Below are 18,400 nucleotides of genomic sequence, written 5' to 3' on the forward strand. Positions count from 1 at the left end.
GTTTTTATTTTCCCTCTTAGTTTCTTTTCCATATACAGAACTTGGATTTCTTAATTTTTTTTGTGTGTGTGTGGGCAATGAATTATTTTGTGGGATTCTGAAATGCAGGAGTTTGCTCATATATCCTTTTAAGACAGAATCATATAAAACATTTCATGATGCAATGTGCATTTTTAGTATTAACAGAGAATCCTGTTGGTTGGCTAGCTTTGATGTATTGACATCATTACATCTCCAGGTATTTCCACTCAGAGTGCTGTGTTTCCTATGCTGTGGACGGTGCTTTCAGAAGTACTTCTGAGACTGAATGGTTAAATACTTCTTAGTTCCCAGTCCTTCATTCCTGTGAAAAGGCAAATAAAACATTTAGACAAGCATCTGTATGTTCCCCACTTACCACTGGAAAACAGTAACTGGGGGTTCTTGTTAACCATTCCATTAACTAATACAGCAGCCTCCTTTGAGGTTTACTTGGCTGGGGACAAATTCTATCATGAAGTTCTCAGAGGAGCTCAGTCTGAATATGCTTATGAGTGTGCATGTCATCTACCTGCTAAGGAGGAATGGTCTGGTCCCTCTTGGGCAATGACTGTTAAATGCACAGTGAGAGCATGTAGATTGCATTTAACATTGAGGAAGTGGCACTAGAGAATGAGGTTATAAACACCAGAAATCTGTCAAGCTCCTGATTTGCAATAGTCTTCCTGCTGACAGGTAAGAAGTGGCTATATACATATATGAAATTTCATAGTGACAGGATTTATGTTACACATCTTGAAGTAGAAAAACAAAATTCTGTTGCCACTAGAGCAAGGGAGTGTGTTATCATTTGCCTTGTTTTGTCAGATTCATGGAAAGATATAAACAGTACACAATCAAATGAACTTTCTTTGGATATTTGAGATTTTTTTGCTACTTTGTTTTTGGAAGAAGAGACAGTAAAATGAAGAGTTTAGAATAAAAATCTTTTGGTTATAAGTGCTAATTTTTAACCTCAAATCAAATTCTGAAGATGATTCTACTTACAGAAAACAGGATCTGAATATGAACTGATTTGTTGATTTTTGTATCTAGTTTTCTCTTGGTCTTCAATCAGGAAACTGAGATTTTGCTTAAGACAACAACAGAAAAAAACGCCCAGACATGTATCACTCCTTGGACATATCTACGTATCTACTCTGATAAGATTAACTACAAGTAATTAGCAAAAAAGTAATGACAGTAGAGCACCCTACATCTTTACCTATCTAGATACCTGATCTAGAACAAGTCTGAGCAGGCAAAAAGCTGTAATTACAGAGATGAGTTACTTTAAAATCTGGTGTGTGTGTGTGTGTGTGTGTGTGTGTGTGTGTGTGTGTGTGTGTGTGTGTTTCCTTTAGTTTTCTGAGGAAATTCAAGGCAGCTATTATTAACTGATATACTTCCAGATGGAAGAGACACTGGTACATATTACAGTTACCTGCAGAACTGCAAGAAAAGATTGAAATGAAGAGTTTGAAGTACTGTCAAAGTAATAATAGTGAATGATGACAAAAGTTAAAATGGGTATGCTCTGAAACAAGAGGAACTTCCAAATGATTTCACAGTGCAGTTCCTAATCCTAGAAATAACATTATGTATTGTGATATACAAAACAATCCTTTTGCTTCTTGTTTTCAAAATGTAGGTTATTCAAGACAAGGTCAATAAACTCAGCAAAATAGCCTGTATTTGTTTAGAGATCTAATAGTATGCTAATCGCTGTTACAAAGATGGTGAAGCATGGACGTCGTATTTCCACTAACTTCCAAGAAGAAGGGCTGTGTTGCCAAAGATTACTCACAATGATTAACAGTGAATTCCATAAAAGAGTATGAAAAGAGCTCATGTATGCAGCATGATTTTATGAGAACTGATTGTGAGTCAGCTTAAGGAGTTCATACAATTTTTCACAGAGAAATCCTGATTGGTGACCTTGTAATACCTTCAAAGGTACTGTTATGCTTACTAATAAGAATTTCTGGAATGCTTGTGAAGTTTTTCAGCTGTATTGCAATTTGGCTGCTACTTGAGAACTGTGAGAACAATTGAAAATTGGTCTTTTTCTGAGCCTTATTTAGATGCAGTAGGTTAACTGTAATGGACATGGAAAGAAAGTAAGGCTTCCCAAAACTTGAGGTTTTGCCACTGGTTAATGTAATGTTGTCTTCATACACTGGGGATGCCACATGAGATTTGTTGAGTTGGGTTCAGCAACCAAGCATCACACTGCTGCCTGGGGAGGTGGAGCAGGAAGAACAAAAGTGAGAAAGGATTGAGGTAAAAATGATTTATTAGGGGAAGGAAAGGGGATGAGCTGGGGATGAGAGATGCAAAAGTCATTGTCATTGTCACTGAGTGGTCTTAGGTGCTGTGGAGTCTTGCTTCAGCTGGTCTAGGACAGCTATCTTACCTGTATCCCTTCCCAGTCCCTGAGCCTACTTGTGACAGACAGGGGAGAAGAGGCAGGACTGGAAAAAAAGAGAAAGCATTGTTGCTGTGCATTCGCAACTCTGCAGTAGATAAAAACACTGCTGTGCTATCAGCATTATTTTAGGCACAAATTCAAAACAGCACTATGTTATGAGGAATGTTAATGCCAGACCTATTATGGACATCACCCATGTAAGTTGACTTGTACAGGAGGAAAGTTTAAGTGGAATGTGTCCAGCCATTGCTTACTAATTCTAGGGACTTCAATCGTTTCCCTTACTGATGCTGTGAAAGAATTAAGAAGCTTTAGTTACAGCAACAGGAAGGAGAAAAGCTTCAGGGAAACTAGACTTAAGGAACATATATTCCTGCTTAGGAATAATTTAAAAGATGGGGAGGAGGGGAAGAAACAACATGCAAAATGTTCAGTGTAGACTGAAGATTTTTTTTAATCTAACAATAAAGATTTAATTGAGTAGACTAGCAAGCTATTATGTGTTTTTTTTTTTTTTAAAGACTTTTCCTGTTAGAGTTTCTCAAAGGTCTTATTCTGTTAGATGTCCAGTACCGTTTTAGTCTTCTGCTTCCTTCTCTTGGGAAGTGTTGGCATGGTTTAAATGACTCTGTTGAGAGTTAGCATGGTGCTATTTCATGTTGTGAGAATGCTTTTTCTTTAATATTGCAGTTCTGAAAGGTACTTAAATTATTTTCCTGGCATCTTCTCTGACATCTCCATAGCTTGCATCTTAACTGCTGAAAATAGATCTTACTACGTTCTTACTTTCATTCCACATAGTACTGCAGTAGTTTGCATCAAAATACCATTACAGTGCTGATTCAGCATCACTCATTTTCAAGCAGTGTTTCCTGCTTGAGCTCTTGGGTACTCCTGTTTGAGTAGAAATCTATTTTGCACATTGCAAGTGGCTTATATGTCCTTCTGAGACATTATGTTACAGTGTTTTGGAAGATGGCAATAGCTAAAATAAAAACAAATGGTAATTTGTAATCAATGATCATAATACTTTGTTTGGCCAGCATTCCAGCTGCTGTTATAAAGGTCTTTGTTTCTGCTTTGGGAGAACAAACCTCTTTGATTTATGTTAGTTTGTGTTGTTTTATTCTATGTTTTTATTGATGGTTGTTTTGTTGTGGGTTTTTGTTTTTAATTAATTATGTTCTTTTGGCTGAGAAGAATCGTAATATTATCTTTCTTTAGCTCTAAAGGAAGTTTTGGGAAAAAAAAAGAAATGCACAGATCCTATCATGAATAGTGTCACACTCTCACTTTTTTCTTCCAAATCATTGCTGATACCAATTATAATAGTGTAATAGCACACTTAGGTAGTCTCCAACAGAAATGAGATGGTATTTCAATATTTTCTAACTTTTGAAGTAAAAATTCTTGCATCATTTTGTTCTGAAGACATAAAAGCAGCCAGCTTACTAAAGAGGGGGGATGCTACATAGCCAAGCAGTCAGCTACAGCTTCTTCTGAATGGCCTATGGCATAGCTCAGAAAGGGATCTTGCAAATGTAGACTCAGGGTTTCTCAGTGAGCTGTCAGGCTCATCTAGATTTTTAGGTTCAATGAATATGTCTTAGCAAAGCTAGAAGAACTGAGGAAAATACGTCCATGCAAATGTAATTCTGCCTACTGACATCCTGGAGGATTAATAAGGAATTTATTTGAAAGCACTCAAGTGAAATAATTTCATTAGTTAAACTGTAGGGAAGTTTGAGAGTATCTGGAATCATCTGGCCAAGATCTGTGATGTTCATCATTAGTAACTTCTTACAGAAATGCTCTCAGTTAAGGTGAGATTTATTTAAAGTTTCAAGTACTCAACAGCACTTATTCAAGGAGTCAGAAGAAGGGCCTTGATGACAGGAGGGGGAAAAGAAAAAAAAACATCTGGAGATACTTTGGGGAAGTCTCATGCAAACAGAAAGGTGAAGACTGCAAGGATAGTTGAATTTCTCCAAACAATTGTTATAATTTATTTCTAAGCTTCCAGTGCTACAAGTCTGACCTAAGCAAATGCTTAATTATCTTTAGTTTGGATCTATGTAAATTGCTGTGCAGTATTTTAGAACTTTTTCATTCTTACATGGAAAATAATACTATTAGCAGATAGGAGATTCTTGCTTATATGAATCTTGATTCCTACAGGGTGAAAGTGTATAAAGCCCTTCTGATGTGCCAAATTCTAGAAATTGAGACTGATTGCTAAGTTTGAAGCACGAACTGTTACTCCATGGTCCGGCAGTGCTAAGGGCTGTTGGTGGTGGTTGCTTGTATGTTTTCAGGACTAGTACTTATCTTTTGTGCTCTTTCCACAGTAACACTGAGTCCCAGTAACTTTTTGCTACATAGGCAGATGCTTGTCTGGTTGCTAGTGGTTACATTTGTGTCCAGTATACTGAGTAGGTATTTCTGCAAAATGGGATGACTTTCAGAAATAAGAGTGTTTCTTTAAAATCTAATAATAACTATTTTTAGAAGGTAGACTCTACTGTGTGGGTTCACTTCTAATCTCACTATCTGTAGTTGGGCTGGATGATCTTTGTAGTCTCTTCTAACATTTATGACTTTATGGTTGACCAACAGAAAATGGCTTCCATAAAGAGCTCACATTTGCATTTACAATGCAATATGATCAAAATGTAAATCAGTTGGAAAAGCTAAAGGCAACGGAGGGAACATCTTGTAGTGTCATGCACTTTGTGAGTGTTTTGGCTGAAGTAGGTTTGGAACTGTTCCTGTCTTTCCTGCTTGGTTACTCTGATCTCTTGGCGATGGGACAGGACAACAATTATTCTAAAAACAAGAATTTGCAAAAGTTTCTGATCCCTGAGCTGATTTGCTGTGGTGATGGGTAACCACCACCTCTTCTGCAAGAGAAGGAACAGGGATGTGCTAGGATGAAAATGAGGGAGAAAATCACTGGCTTGTGCAGTCTTTATTTTGTTACAACCAGAATCTTCAGTCACTTTCAGATCATTTAATTACAAATTTGATATAAATAAATGTACAGTTCCTTGCAGTGTTCCTAGATTAAACAAAATAAAAGATCTCCAGTGTGATTTTATGAGAAACTAAGCTTTCACAAAGCATAGAAAATGTCAGGTTCAAGACAGATCAGGGATCTTTGAGAATTTGTTTTCTAATATATAAAGCTGGGCATGCAGGACCTGCACATGACTGCAGAGCAGAATAAATCTTGTATAACATGTAAAATTACTGGAAAAATTAACTGGTAAATTAGAAAATAGCTATATGCCTCCCTTTCACCAGGAGCTGGGATTGCAACACAGACATAAAGCCTGTGACGTGGCTGCCTGTTGCCAGGTCTGCACTGGGACAAAATGCCTGCTCCAGAGGGAATCTGAATGAGGGACGTGGCTCCTGCCAGCTGGTGCATCCCTGCCGCCTGCAGACATTCCCACACAGACTCTTATTGCCTTTCAGCTAAGATCTGACACCAGGCACACTTTCTGGTTGAAAATGCTCATATAGTAAATGTTGACTCCAATTTTTGCATTTGTGAACTTGACCCTGTAGATGTTCTACGGTAAATTAGCATTCCTGAATTCTTCTGTGGGATAGATGCACTTTTATGCTTCTATAAATAGCAAAGAATTATTTTTTTTTCCCCCCGCAGGCATAGCAGTACTCCAGAAAATCTGTTGTCATTTATTGTGGTCTAGCCTAATGTGGGTTTTTAATTGACATGATTTCTCTATGTAATTTGAGCAACAGAAAGAGGAAGAAAGAAAGCTGAGGATTACTATTATCAGTGTTTCCTAAGGCTGTTGCTTTTAAATGTAGGATTATAACTGCTATTTAACAGAATTATCCTTGGCATGCATGGCCTCAGGAAGAGGTCTGAAAGCAAGGGCATAGCAGTGCTGTCAGCTGACAGCCTGAAGCAGTATCTTTGAAAAGGTCTGAAACCATCATTTCTTGTCTGGAAGATGACCTCTGGCTTTCCTAGCTCAGTTCTGCTTTGTGGAAGTGGGGAGGAGAGGCAACATAGTGGCATAGTCTTTCCTGCTCTTATGTAAATTCAGGTTGCTGAGGTGACCCTTGGAGAAGATTCCTCCTGAGCAGAAGTTTAAGGTGATGCTGGCCTAGAGAGATGCTGGACCTGCTGGAGCAGCAGGACATCTCCTGGCTGCATACACCAGCCATCCCCTAGCTTTAGGCTAGGTCTTGGTTGATCATGGTAGCAGAGAGTGATTAGTGCCCTGAAGTGGATCTGCTGCCAGTTTCTGACATGAATGTCTTCTGCTCTTATTGCAGTGCTTTGTGCTGAATTCCCTGAGTTTTCCAAAGCAGTATTTATTTGTGGTGCAACTCTGTATGGCAAACATATCTTTATAGCCATGCTTAGTTGTAAAAGTTGTTGGTTTTTCATGCAAAATCGTATATCAGAGTAGCTATGGAGGCATTCAGTAGCACTTATAGTCATAGAAGAGTATATCACTATATCCTCAAGATCTCTCCTAGATGTCTTGCCTGCCCCGCTGTAGCTATTATACTCACTAGCTGTGTTAAGTTTGCATCAGCAAGTTTTATGCAAGAAAGTCTCTGCCAGACTGAAAACTGTGAATTGCTGTTAATTTTGACCATAAAAATATCTGCTCTAGAATAAACAACAACAAAATATTTCCATCAGTTTAAGAGAGGTACGCTTAAGGGAAAGGAAATCATACTTGAATTAATTTATAACATAAATTCATTTATTAAATATTGTTTATTATAAGCGTGCAAATACCAGTGACAGATAAATCCAGCAGACATAGAGCTCTTATAGTAACTGCACCACTAGCATCCTGAAAACGGTGCTATTGTGCAAATATTTCACAGTTCTAATGCATAGAACATGAATTTAATGAAGCATTGAATTAAATATATTTAATTTTGAGAATATTGTCAAGTCAGTATTTGCTGTGGCTTCTTGCAAAATCAACATTATAATCCTGCTTTTGTTTCCCTACAGATGATGAAATATGCCTGGGATAATTATAAGCGTTATGCATGGGGATTAAATGAACTGAAGCCCATATCTAAGCAAGGACATTCGAGCAATTTATTTGGTGAGTAGAGTGTATTTTTGTGCTTAGTGACGTTAGCATAAAACAGTAAATCAGCTGAAAAGATTATAGGTGATAAACACGTGTTCTTTCTAGCCTTTGTGATGCAGTGTGGTGTTTCTTGCTTATTTTATGTATAGCAAATAACTATTAATGAAGGTGATGCTGTGACTTATAGACTCCTTTTTGAATGAGAATAAATGGAGTATATATCATTGCTGCATGATAAAAAAGTAGTTTTGTTGCATTAAATACTGTTCTGCCTTAAAACTTTTCATACAAAGTGGAACTCATTGACACTAGAGTCCATAAGGCTGAAACCAAAAATACAAGTGGGACAGGTTCAAGAAAGATCTTGTACAAGAAACCAGCATTATTACTAGATACTCTCTACAGCCATGAAGGTAATTGAAGCTCTTTGTGGTTTCTCCAGAGTTTATTCCTAACACTTGAAGAAATTTGTTAATCTGTATCAGTCAGGCTCCTTTAGCAGGCTGTTTTTCTTTCATGAATGTATTATTTGGATCTCTAAATGTTACACAAGGGACGTTTAAATAACACCCAAGTTGTTATCAGTTTAGAACAGATATGGGGCTGAAAAGCTCCAGCAAGAAAAGCACACTGCAGAAATCCAGTGTAATGAGGCAAGATTTTTTACTGTACAAGTGGGACAGAGGTTTGGATAAACAGCAATTGAAGGGCAGCAGCATTCTGTGAAAGTTTGAGAAAGCAGTCCTACAAATTATCATCTTTGGTATTGCGAAAAAATGATCAAACTGTTTGACAGCAATCTTTGTATTCAAATAAATTCTGTTTTCCAAACAGAAAGCTGAAAAATGAACTAATTTCTGTAGCTGAGGAAAAGTCAATATATTATGTTGATTTTAACAGGAACTTATTTTGTTGAGTGTGTGGAAAAGATAGCTTCAAGTGGGAACAGTTCCTAAAACAGCTTAAATAGAGCACTTATCAAATTCTCAACTATATTTAGAAGTTGCTAAGAGACAGCAGTTGTGATTATGAAAATAATTTTGAAAATATAGCATCTACACTGATGTTGCTGCACTCATTGTCTACCCAAGATGACATCCAAAAAAGTTACTAGGTAATGATAATACAGTTAAGTATTGAATTTTAAATATTAACTGGTTGCGTGAAACCAAAGTACTTTGGGCTTCTGTTGTCATGGGCAAAACTAATTTTTTTTTTATTATCTTCTCTCACAGATAGTTTTACAGTTTAATATCAGATATCAATAACTGTTTAATGCAATCCTGATTGCTTTATTTTCTTGGAGGAAAACGGAATGGTACATAATGTCTTAAAAATTAAAATGTTTAGTTTAATTGGCATCAGAAGCAGTATAACATTTGAAGTGATTTGAGTTCATAATGATGCCTCATGGATTTTCAGAAAAAGCAGTAGGTATATTGACTTGCGAAATTTTTAAATGGAAGTGCTGCAGAGGCTGCATAAGAGTAAGTCTTCAAGGCACTGTTTTAGTGTGTAACAAGAAAGTGTTGGATTTGAAAATAAAATTACATTTAGAAGAATAAGAGCCAGAGTTAGTCTAATTACAGATCTCTTCCTCATCGTGGCCTTCTAGAATAAGAACTTATTACTGAGGAGATTTCCTTAAGAAAATCTTCACTTTTATTGATCTTTGTGGCAAATCAAAATAAGTATTTGTTCCCTTTCTGATGAATTGCTTTATGAAATACTGAAGAGCAGCATCATAAACTACCCTTTCCTGGGTCTGTATTCTCATAATTTATTTATTTATTTATATTTCCCAGAAGCAAATCCTTGTTTCTGTAGTATTGTTTTCAAATCACTAAATCTAGTCTGTACCTTCATGTATGAATTCTACCAATGGCTTTTCCATTTTCTTAAAGAAATAAATACCTCATTGTGGGTATCAGCAGGTTCCAGTGCTGTGGTTCAGTGATGCTTAATGTTGTGTAGGCTGCAAACAGCATAGTTCTGACACAGAAGGGGAGAGAGAGCTATTTTCCAATGATGTCGCTTGTAAGTTTTTGGAGGTATAATGTAATGATGAGGCATTTTGTAAATAATCATGGCTGTTGTCTTGAAGGCTCTGAAACATAAAAATAGCATGAGAGTTTAACAGGCTTAATTGTACATAGATGTGATTGTTAGTCAATACCATCATGAATTTGGCAACTTGTTTAATGCAATGTGATACTATTGTTAGGCTAGGAGGAAAGGGAATATTGCCAGTGGGCTCATGACAGGAGAAAGCTGGGCAGAAGCCCAGATAGTTCTGATCTCCAGGTCAGATCTTGATGTTGCTGTTATTCTGGGAGCAGAATAAGTGGAGGATGGAGGGGTGTATTCAGTAAGTTTGAGGAAGTTTTCAGACTGGAGGACATTCATGTGAGAGGAAGCAAATTGTGCTCCTAAGGTGTGCACACTCAAAATAATGTATCTTTTAAGGAAGGGATTAAACATATATTGAGCTGAAATATTTCTATTTCAAGATGAAGCCAAAGCCTCATTCTTGCCTCTGACCACTGAAAGTCTTTTTGTGATATCCATGTAATGTTTTGTTTTCTTTTTAACTGCCATTCAGCTTTTAACATGGTATCTTGGCAAGTAACTAACATTATTGCAGGTTTTTTTGTTTACACCAACGATGAAGGATTCGATTAAAATAACATTAAGGCAGAAATGAACTGACAGTAGTTGTTGTCTCGGTAGTATTTGTAATAGTTTAATTCCATGAAGTTAAGTGTACAACTGCTTCTAGACTGATCAAGTAATTCAGAATAACTGAATTAGTTTTGTGCTTGCCTTCTACACTGATAGGACGTTTGCTATGTGTAATAATGGTTCTTTATAAATTGTAATTATTCTTTATAAATCTTTTTAAATTGTAATTATTTTACATTGTAGAATGTAACCCCTACACAAATTCATTTTATTTGTTTTATTAAAAAAGTGTTTTATTAAAATTCATTATTAAAAATGTATTATTAAAATTTATTTAAAAAAAAAAAACGAAATACTGAAGAGTGGCAAAGTTGCAATTGAATGATGAGCTATCCTTCACTAAATGTTCTCTACTAATATTAAAACCAGTGAGCACTGCTTGTAGAGAGCTTTCTCTAGAAAAAAAAAGAGCTCAAGCTTGTGCACTTGAGCTTTGCTAAAAAGTTTTTATAATTATCTGTAACTATATTTCATGTACAGTATTCCAAATTTAGTAATATTATAACTTGTGGACATAGTATAATTAATCTCTGCTACTGAAAAGGTACCTTTTCTGGAGGAGTAGGAAGAACGTAATAAGTATTCAAACACTATGTGGCTTAGAACTGAATTTTGTAGTTTTCAGAGTATTGAGGTTTCACAAGATTTTTAAAGCCTCCCAGTACTCATATTCAAAACTCCCTTCCAGTGAATACCAATGCATATTTTTGAGCTAATATTTTATTAATATTGTTCAAGAAATGTAATTTTGCATTGTTAAAATAATAGCTGAATTTAAATTGAAAAGCTTCCAACATTTCCCATCCTCACTCATCTTCACTGTTGCTGCTGAAGTCCTTCAAATTATGAATTTCAGTATGCAGTTTTAATTTTAGAAGTGAGCCTGACTCCTTCACAAATAAATTAATAGAAGCTTATTTAAAGAATAACATCATCAGCTATGTGGATGAATGGCTCAGCCCATCTGTGAAAGGAGGTCATGCTTTAGAACTACTGTTGTTTTGTTGTTGTTTTTTTTTTTTTAAGTTGGTCAGTGTGAAGGCAAGGAAGTTTATTACCTTCTCAAATTTCCAAAAATCTCTTTTGGGGCTGTTAATGGACTTTTGAAGTACTCTTCCAGTAATGCTGTGGCCATGCTCCCAAGTTACTTACTGCAGCCCTGGGAAAATCAAGTGAACAGAGTGACAGTTCAGCAAGGATAAGTTACCCAAGGCAGTTAATGCAGTGGGAAGCTGCAGGCAATTCTGTGAAACCAGTCGGATTCTTTGAGAGATGATAATTGCACTTTAAAATAGCAAATGGGATATAGATATCTAGATTTGAACCGATAAATAAGTGGCATGGGAGATATGAATCTAGTTAAGCTCAAAATAGATATTAAAGATTGGAATTTGTTTGGTATAATATATGGAGGTCCATTAAGAGTGACATTGATAGAGTGAATAAGAATTTGTTTCTTATAGAGAACACTATCCTTTGTGTATGTTTGAAATATAAATCAAAAGGTGACATGTTCAAAACAAGCAAAAGAAGAGGGTTCATTACAAAATGTGTGGCTGAGCTGCATGAGTGCCAGAAGCAATGCAGATGCCAATGGCTTCCATGGAAAATAGATGAGACAATGGAGGAAAAATTCCAAGAGCAATTAAATAGACAGAAGAGCTGGCTCTAAACTGCATAAACCTACAAAATACTGGAGATGGAAGAACATTCTAGAAATATTACTGCATTGTTTCATGTTGCGCGCATGAGAAGCCAGATTTGTTAAAATATATGTAGGCTTTTTCTCCCCATTCTTACCAGCTGGTAACAATGACTGAAATTGGAAGCGTTGCTAGGGGATTTGCCAGTATCTGAGTACATTTCATGTTTTGGCATGTTACATCTTAATAACCATGCCCAACACTTCAAATTTCCTTTATTTAAAGGAAATCACTTCTTAAAAATCTAAGTCAGCTTTTGAAATGGTGCTTTAAGAAACCTACAGATCTAGTCAAAATGTTAATTTTGTCAAATCTATATGTATTTTTTAAAAACATTGAGAATAATGTAATTTAAATTTTATTGTACGCTATGTATGGAGTTGGAAAGAATTAGATGTTTCATTGATTTTTTTTTTTCTTGTATTTAATGCTACAAAATATCCAATCTTATTTCTCTTATCAGGCAAATCTAATCTGCTCATAGTGCCTAGATTAATAAAAAAAAATGTGATATTTCTATATTTTTGGCTGGAATTGTAAGTATAAATTGACAAATAGAAGGAAGAAAACAGCAGAAAATATCTGCTTTGTCTGAGTTTCTTCAACTTACAATAAGGTGATTAAACAAATTTGCCTCAGTGGCTGAGAAAACAATGACAGCTCTGAAAGATCAAGGTGGGGCTCAGTGCAAATTCAACATAGCTATGTATAAATTTTTTTTTCTTTTCCACAGTAGTACAAAATAGCCATTAAAACAGTTCTTCTGATAATTTAAGAAAATTGTTCTCGCCCTTTACTTGTGTATGCTGAATTTCCATCACATTAAAAATAAATAAATATATGTATATATACATGCATATAAATATCACATAGTAATTTTCACATTTCAACTTAGAAACACAAATATGTCACTTTTTCTGGAAGAAAAAACAACGTTCTGTTCATCTTCTCTGTGTATGCATGAACAAGAAGTTCTAGTTTATTATGCCTATTGGATAGTGAATTATTACAGGTGAGAAAGCAGATTATATAATTACAGGAGGTCACTTCATAATACATTCCATTCCTCTCAGTTTTGCTCTGTGCTTTTCTTCAGTTTTCTTCCATTCCAAGTATGATACCAAGTCAGAAAGAATAAAAGTTAATTTCAAGAAGGATAAGGGGAAGGCAGTATCTTTGTGTAGTTTCCATTCTTTTTTAGGAAATGCATTAAGACAGATTTCTGAAACTCTTCCATGTAGCATTTTCTTTGATGTGCTTGGAAATTACATTTTTTTTATCTGATTCACAAAAATGCATGCAAATATATACACATGCATGTATATTATCCAAATATATTTGGTGACAAGGAATGTGGATGTTCCCATTCTCGTATATGAGGGCTGGGAGGAAAACTATGCTGCCAAAAAAAATGCCTTGTCTAAAAGCCTGAGATGGACAAATAAAAGTTTCTTGGCCTACCCTTCAAACTGCTTGGCCATGAGCCCGTTGAGTTTCTTAAACCATATGGCCACATACACTTGTCACAGTGCTGTCCTAACAAGCTTGTCTTCCAAGGACAGTAGTTTTCCCTGCACTATCTCCCTGGAAACTTGTATGAAGTTATTCATCCTGTGACCACACTTTTTTTTATTCTTCTCTGCTCACTTACTCTGAAGGCGCTACTCCATTCTCTAATGTAGTCTAAATTTCTTATTTGTGTGTACATAGCTTTGTTGGATTTTAAAAAAGATATTGTTAAATTGACTTATTGCTCACTATGCAGGGAGAATCTAAACCGCTCTGTTTATCCAGCTATTACAGAATTCTAGATAATTAGTCGTCTTGAGTCATCATCCACAACAGCAGTAGTCTTTTTCAGATTCTTCCAGATCATTGTTGAAGTTACCACCTTGTTGAACTTGAAACGATGTTCTTTAGATGCTGCTAAATAGTCCATGTTAAGTTACATGTTGACTGATTTCTTTTGCTTTCTTTTCATTAACTATCTTGTAGGCTATTTTACATGTTCTCTATTAGTTACTTAAATGGAAGAAGTGATGCTGTTAGTATAGGGGACAGACAAATGCAGTAGCAAGTTTAACAAAGGAAGTAAAATTGTGGTTGTTTCACCCTGATGGACAGGTAAACACCACAATTCTCTCATCTCCCTCCTTGAGGGAAGAGAAAATGCAATGGAAAAGGACTGAGATAAAGACGGAGTTTATTCACCGCTTCGCGTCGTGAGCAAAACAGACTCAATATATTGCCTATAACTATAACGAACAAACAAGAAAAATGAGAAACTGAAAGCAAGCTAAAACCACCTCCTCTCCTCCCCCGCCCCCCCATCATCTTTCTACCTCATTCTTCTGTGAGTCATGCAGGGAAATGGGAGCTGTGGTCAGTCCATAACACTGTATATCTGCCACTCCTCCACGGTCACTCTCTACCCCTACTCTTCATGGGATCCCTTCCAGGGGATGCTGACCTTCCTGAACTGATGCTATGTGGGCTTCCCATGGGCTCTTTAGACACTGCTCCAACACATCTCTGTACCACAGACCCCATTCTCCAGGAACTGAACCATCATGAGTTCCCATAGGCAGCAGTTCTCCCAGCCCTCCTGCCCCAACATGAACCGCTCTTCATGGGCTGCAACTCTGGCCCAGGGCTGCTCCAGCAGAGCCTTTCTGTGGGCTGCAACCTCATTCAGGCTACATCCACTGCTGCACCATGGGCTCCTCTATGGCTTTACTTGAATATCTGCTCTGTGTGGTGCCCATGGGCTGCAGGGGGATAGCCTACTTCACCACGCGTCTCTCCTGGTCTGCAGGGAACTTCTGCTCCATGCTTGGAGCTCCTCCTGCACTCCTTCTGCACTGACCTTGGTGGCTTGCTCTCATCTTCTCACTCTTCTTTTTCAGCTGCTGTTGTGCAGCAGCGTTTCCCTTTTTTCATTCTGTTCTCACAGAGGCACAGCTGTTGCTTATAGGTCAGCTCAGGCAGTGATGGGTCCCTTTTTGAGGTGGCTATGATCTGATGTGGAGCAGTGCTGGGTTCTGCTAACAGAGGTCACTCCTACATCTATCCTGATACCAAAACCTTGCCACGTAAACCCAAAGCTAGCATATATGAGTACTTGTTTTGGAGTTTTTGGTAGAGATTGTGTTTCACTTTGGTAGACCTATGCATCTGATTGTCCTTTTTATTATCAATTATTCATTTCAAGCTTACATTTTATGAATTTCAGTCCATTTTCTGTACCCTGAGTATACAATTTCTTGTACTATTTGCTAAATAAATACATAATAACTTCAGGTGTATGCATTTACTTGAAGTATTACTTGTGATAGTTTCTTTCTGCCTAGATCAACTGTGGAACGCTGACTTGAGGATTGAAGCTTTGCTGGCACTTTTTTTGTAAATAGATGTTAAACCAATTTATAGCTGTTCTTTAAGCATATAACAGGACAATTGTCCTGCCCAAATATTATGTCTTATGAAAATGAGCATGTATTTTAAATGCCTAGGAATAATCTTTGTCTATTGTAGACCTTGACTTCTACGTAATTTTTTGGGAATATTGCATAGAAGCTAACAAGACTGATAACTCTATTTAATTATTTGTCTGATGTGTTCTGAGAAACATAGCATACGTTGGCTTGTGATATATTTGATTTTAATTCATAATAACAAAATGATCATTTAACTTCATTATCTTTTTTTTTTTTTCCTCCTCCTCTTCTTTGTCTGACTGGTTATAGATGAAGAACTACACAATTTCCTTAATACTCTTAAGTTTGGATTATCCTGTCGGCTAATTTAGCGCAAACTACAGTTGCTTACAGGTCGTAACTGGCTTCTAACTGGCGCTCAAACATCCCTCTCTGTGTTCTTTTATCTTTTCTCAAGACTGTTGAAGTGTAACTGTTTGAAACAAATTTAACTATTTAAATCTCATTGTCTTCTGAAACCTTCAGAATAATAGATAAGATTTTTTCAAAAATATACTAGAGATTCTCCCATTCTTTTATCTCTGCTCAGAAGGGATGTTTCTAGTCAAAGTAGGCCACACTGTGGTTCTGTGTAGGCCAGAGTCAGGATAAAGTAAGATTTGTGCAATTCCAAGGGCAAGTTCTCTGTAAGGTTGAATTCTCTTCTGACTAAGTAGTGAACTGTAACTCAAGCACTAGACCTTAAAATTGAAAGCATGACTGGAGATAGTGTTAGCTGTTTTGCAAAGTGATTACCAAAGAAAATGTCACTGCATTGAACCTATCAAAATCCACTTAAGCAAATCGGGTTGTAGATTATTTTTCTTTTAGGTAAAACTCAGTTGAAAAGTTCACTATGAGCTGCTTTTGTGTGTGTGTAATCACTAAATATGTATAGTGTTTGCAAAAAGGTTCTTAAGCGTGTTCTCTAGCAGTTTTCTGTACTCATTCTCATTTTCTCATGAGCTCAGTGAAAGTGTAAGTTGCTTGAACATGTTTAAGAGGATGAATTTCCTTTAATATGAGAGGAGGGCAGTCATGTTCCAAGTAAGCTCTGAGAAGACAGTATTCTCTTGTTACCAAAGTACGCTGCAGTTTTATTACTGGAATATCTGGAAGAATATATAAATGCCTTTTTTTTCACAGTAGGAAAGAGACATTCTGGAAACAATGATAGATGGTACAAGGAATCGGTAACTGCCAAAACAGATAAATTGTCTAGTTTTATTACATGTATGAAGTAACTTATAATAATCATAGAAACACAGAATGTCTTAGGTTAGGAATGGATCTTACAAATCATCTAGTTCCAACTCCTTGCCATGGGAAGGGTTGCTACTTACTTGATAAGGCTGCCCTGATCAAGTGTTACCTACTATTATATTTCTCAGAGGATAAAAATGGGAAGTTATTTCCTGTCTGCAATCTTAAGTTGAGAAAGTAATGTCAGTCCTGTTATACAGAGACCTCCATTTCACAAGGAAGGAGATTACCACAATAATGGTGAGCTGTCATGGTTTTATGATTTTTGTTATCGGTATTCCGTGTCATAACATCACGTAGTGCACTGGGAGTTAAAGTGTTAATGCTCCAGTTCCGGGTACTGGTCCCAGAAGAGAAGAAGAACTGTATTCTTCAGAAGACTGTTTGCTGTGTAGTTATCGTTTCTGCTCAGGGGGAACAGATATGAGGCTTTGGTAGGTCATCTGACATTGCTTTTTTCGATTATCAGCCTCTCCTCCCTGCTGCTCATCCTGACTGCATGCATCACTTCAGCACTAGTGTAAGGCCTACAGCTTTCAGATACTCTCATTGTATTTGGTTTATTAGCTTCAGTTCTAATTATATTGTATTATAGTGTGTTATCTTGCATTCCGATACCATATTTAGTAAATTAGTTTGTTTCTCCTCAGATTGTTGCCGCTGTTTTCAGTCATTCAGGGTCTCCTGTTTCTCTTTTAGAGAAGTGTGGATTTGCGAAATCCCTCTGCCCTGCTAGTTACGGAACTGGGCCGAACCAGCCTGTGAACCGTTGACATGAACACAAAAGAATTCACTGAAATGATTAACTTCTGAGTCAAACATGAATAATTCAATCCTGATGTGTGGCAAAAGTTTACAAACCCAAGCTTACTTTTTTCTCAAACGTCTCAGGACTATATTCAAATTCTGTGAAGTTCTTTGCAGCTACTCTCTTGTTATTTACCAAGGGATATCTATTCCTGATTGAGTAATCAATTATCCACCGGAGTCATTAGCTTTGCTGGAGAAAGAGGGATTAGATCTAATGACTTTCTCTGGTTTTGCAACCTAAATTATTTTGCAGGTATAAATGGTTACTTCTGTGTCTAGGGTCTTCTCTGAAGATTATCTTAATAGTAGTTTGCATTAATTATGAAGATTGCTGGAGTTAAATTCATAAATTCCAAATTGAATAAATTGACCCAAACTGAATTTTGTACAGTCTTCAGTAAATAGGAATCAAAACTCTTTCTAGACAAAATGCTGTTTTGAAAAGGTTGTCATAAATTTCAAGGAAACATGGGAATGTCATTTGGGATCAGTTCATTTTCTCCTCCACCTTCCACAACAGTCTTTTAGTACTTCCCTTAGGATCGTGAACACATATTTAATACATATCAAAGTGAACATATGGGTGACGCTTCATTTTGCAATCTTACTTGAAGGCTGAACTAAACTGACTATTATCCATTGCTGCAAAAGAGGTAGAAGGACACTACTTGCACAAATGCACAGAACTTTCTCTAAAACTCTTCATCTGGCAGTCTCTTCTAAGCTGAGAAAGTCAGATGTATACATGATTACCTTTGCTCCCCATAATGGTATTATGTGCAGGCTATGTGATGATGCATAATATCAGAGAATTTTTTTTTTTTTCAGAGAGGATACTTGAGAAAGGACTAGCCTAAATGA

The 18,400-nt window shown here is 36.6% G+C and overlaps 1 protein-coding gene across 1 annotated transcript in view; it reads left to right on the forward strand.

Moving 5' to 3' along the window:
- Positions 1-18,400, forward strand: part of MAN1A1 (mannosidase alpha class 1A member 1) — a 136,018-nt gene that overhangs the window by 25,639 nt on the left and 91,979 nt on the right. Inside the window, exon 2 of the mRNA XM_085217400.1 lies at positions 7,461-7,557. Coding sequence (XP_085073526.1) covers positions 7,461-7,557 — 97 coding nt within the window. The remainder of the gene's footprint in view (positions 1-7,460; positions 7,558-18,400) is intronic.

Source organism: Meleagris gallopavo, chromosome 2 (genome assembly GCF_905368555.1).
Source record: "Meleagris gallopavo chromosome 2, MGAL_WU_HG_1.1, whole genome shotgun sequence".
NCBI lineage: Eukaryota > Metazoa > Chordata > Aves > Galliformes > Phasianidae > Meleagris > Meleagris gallopavo.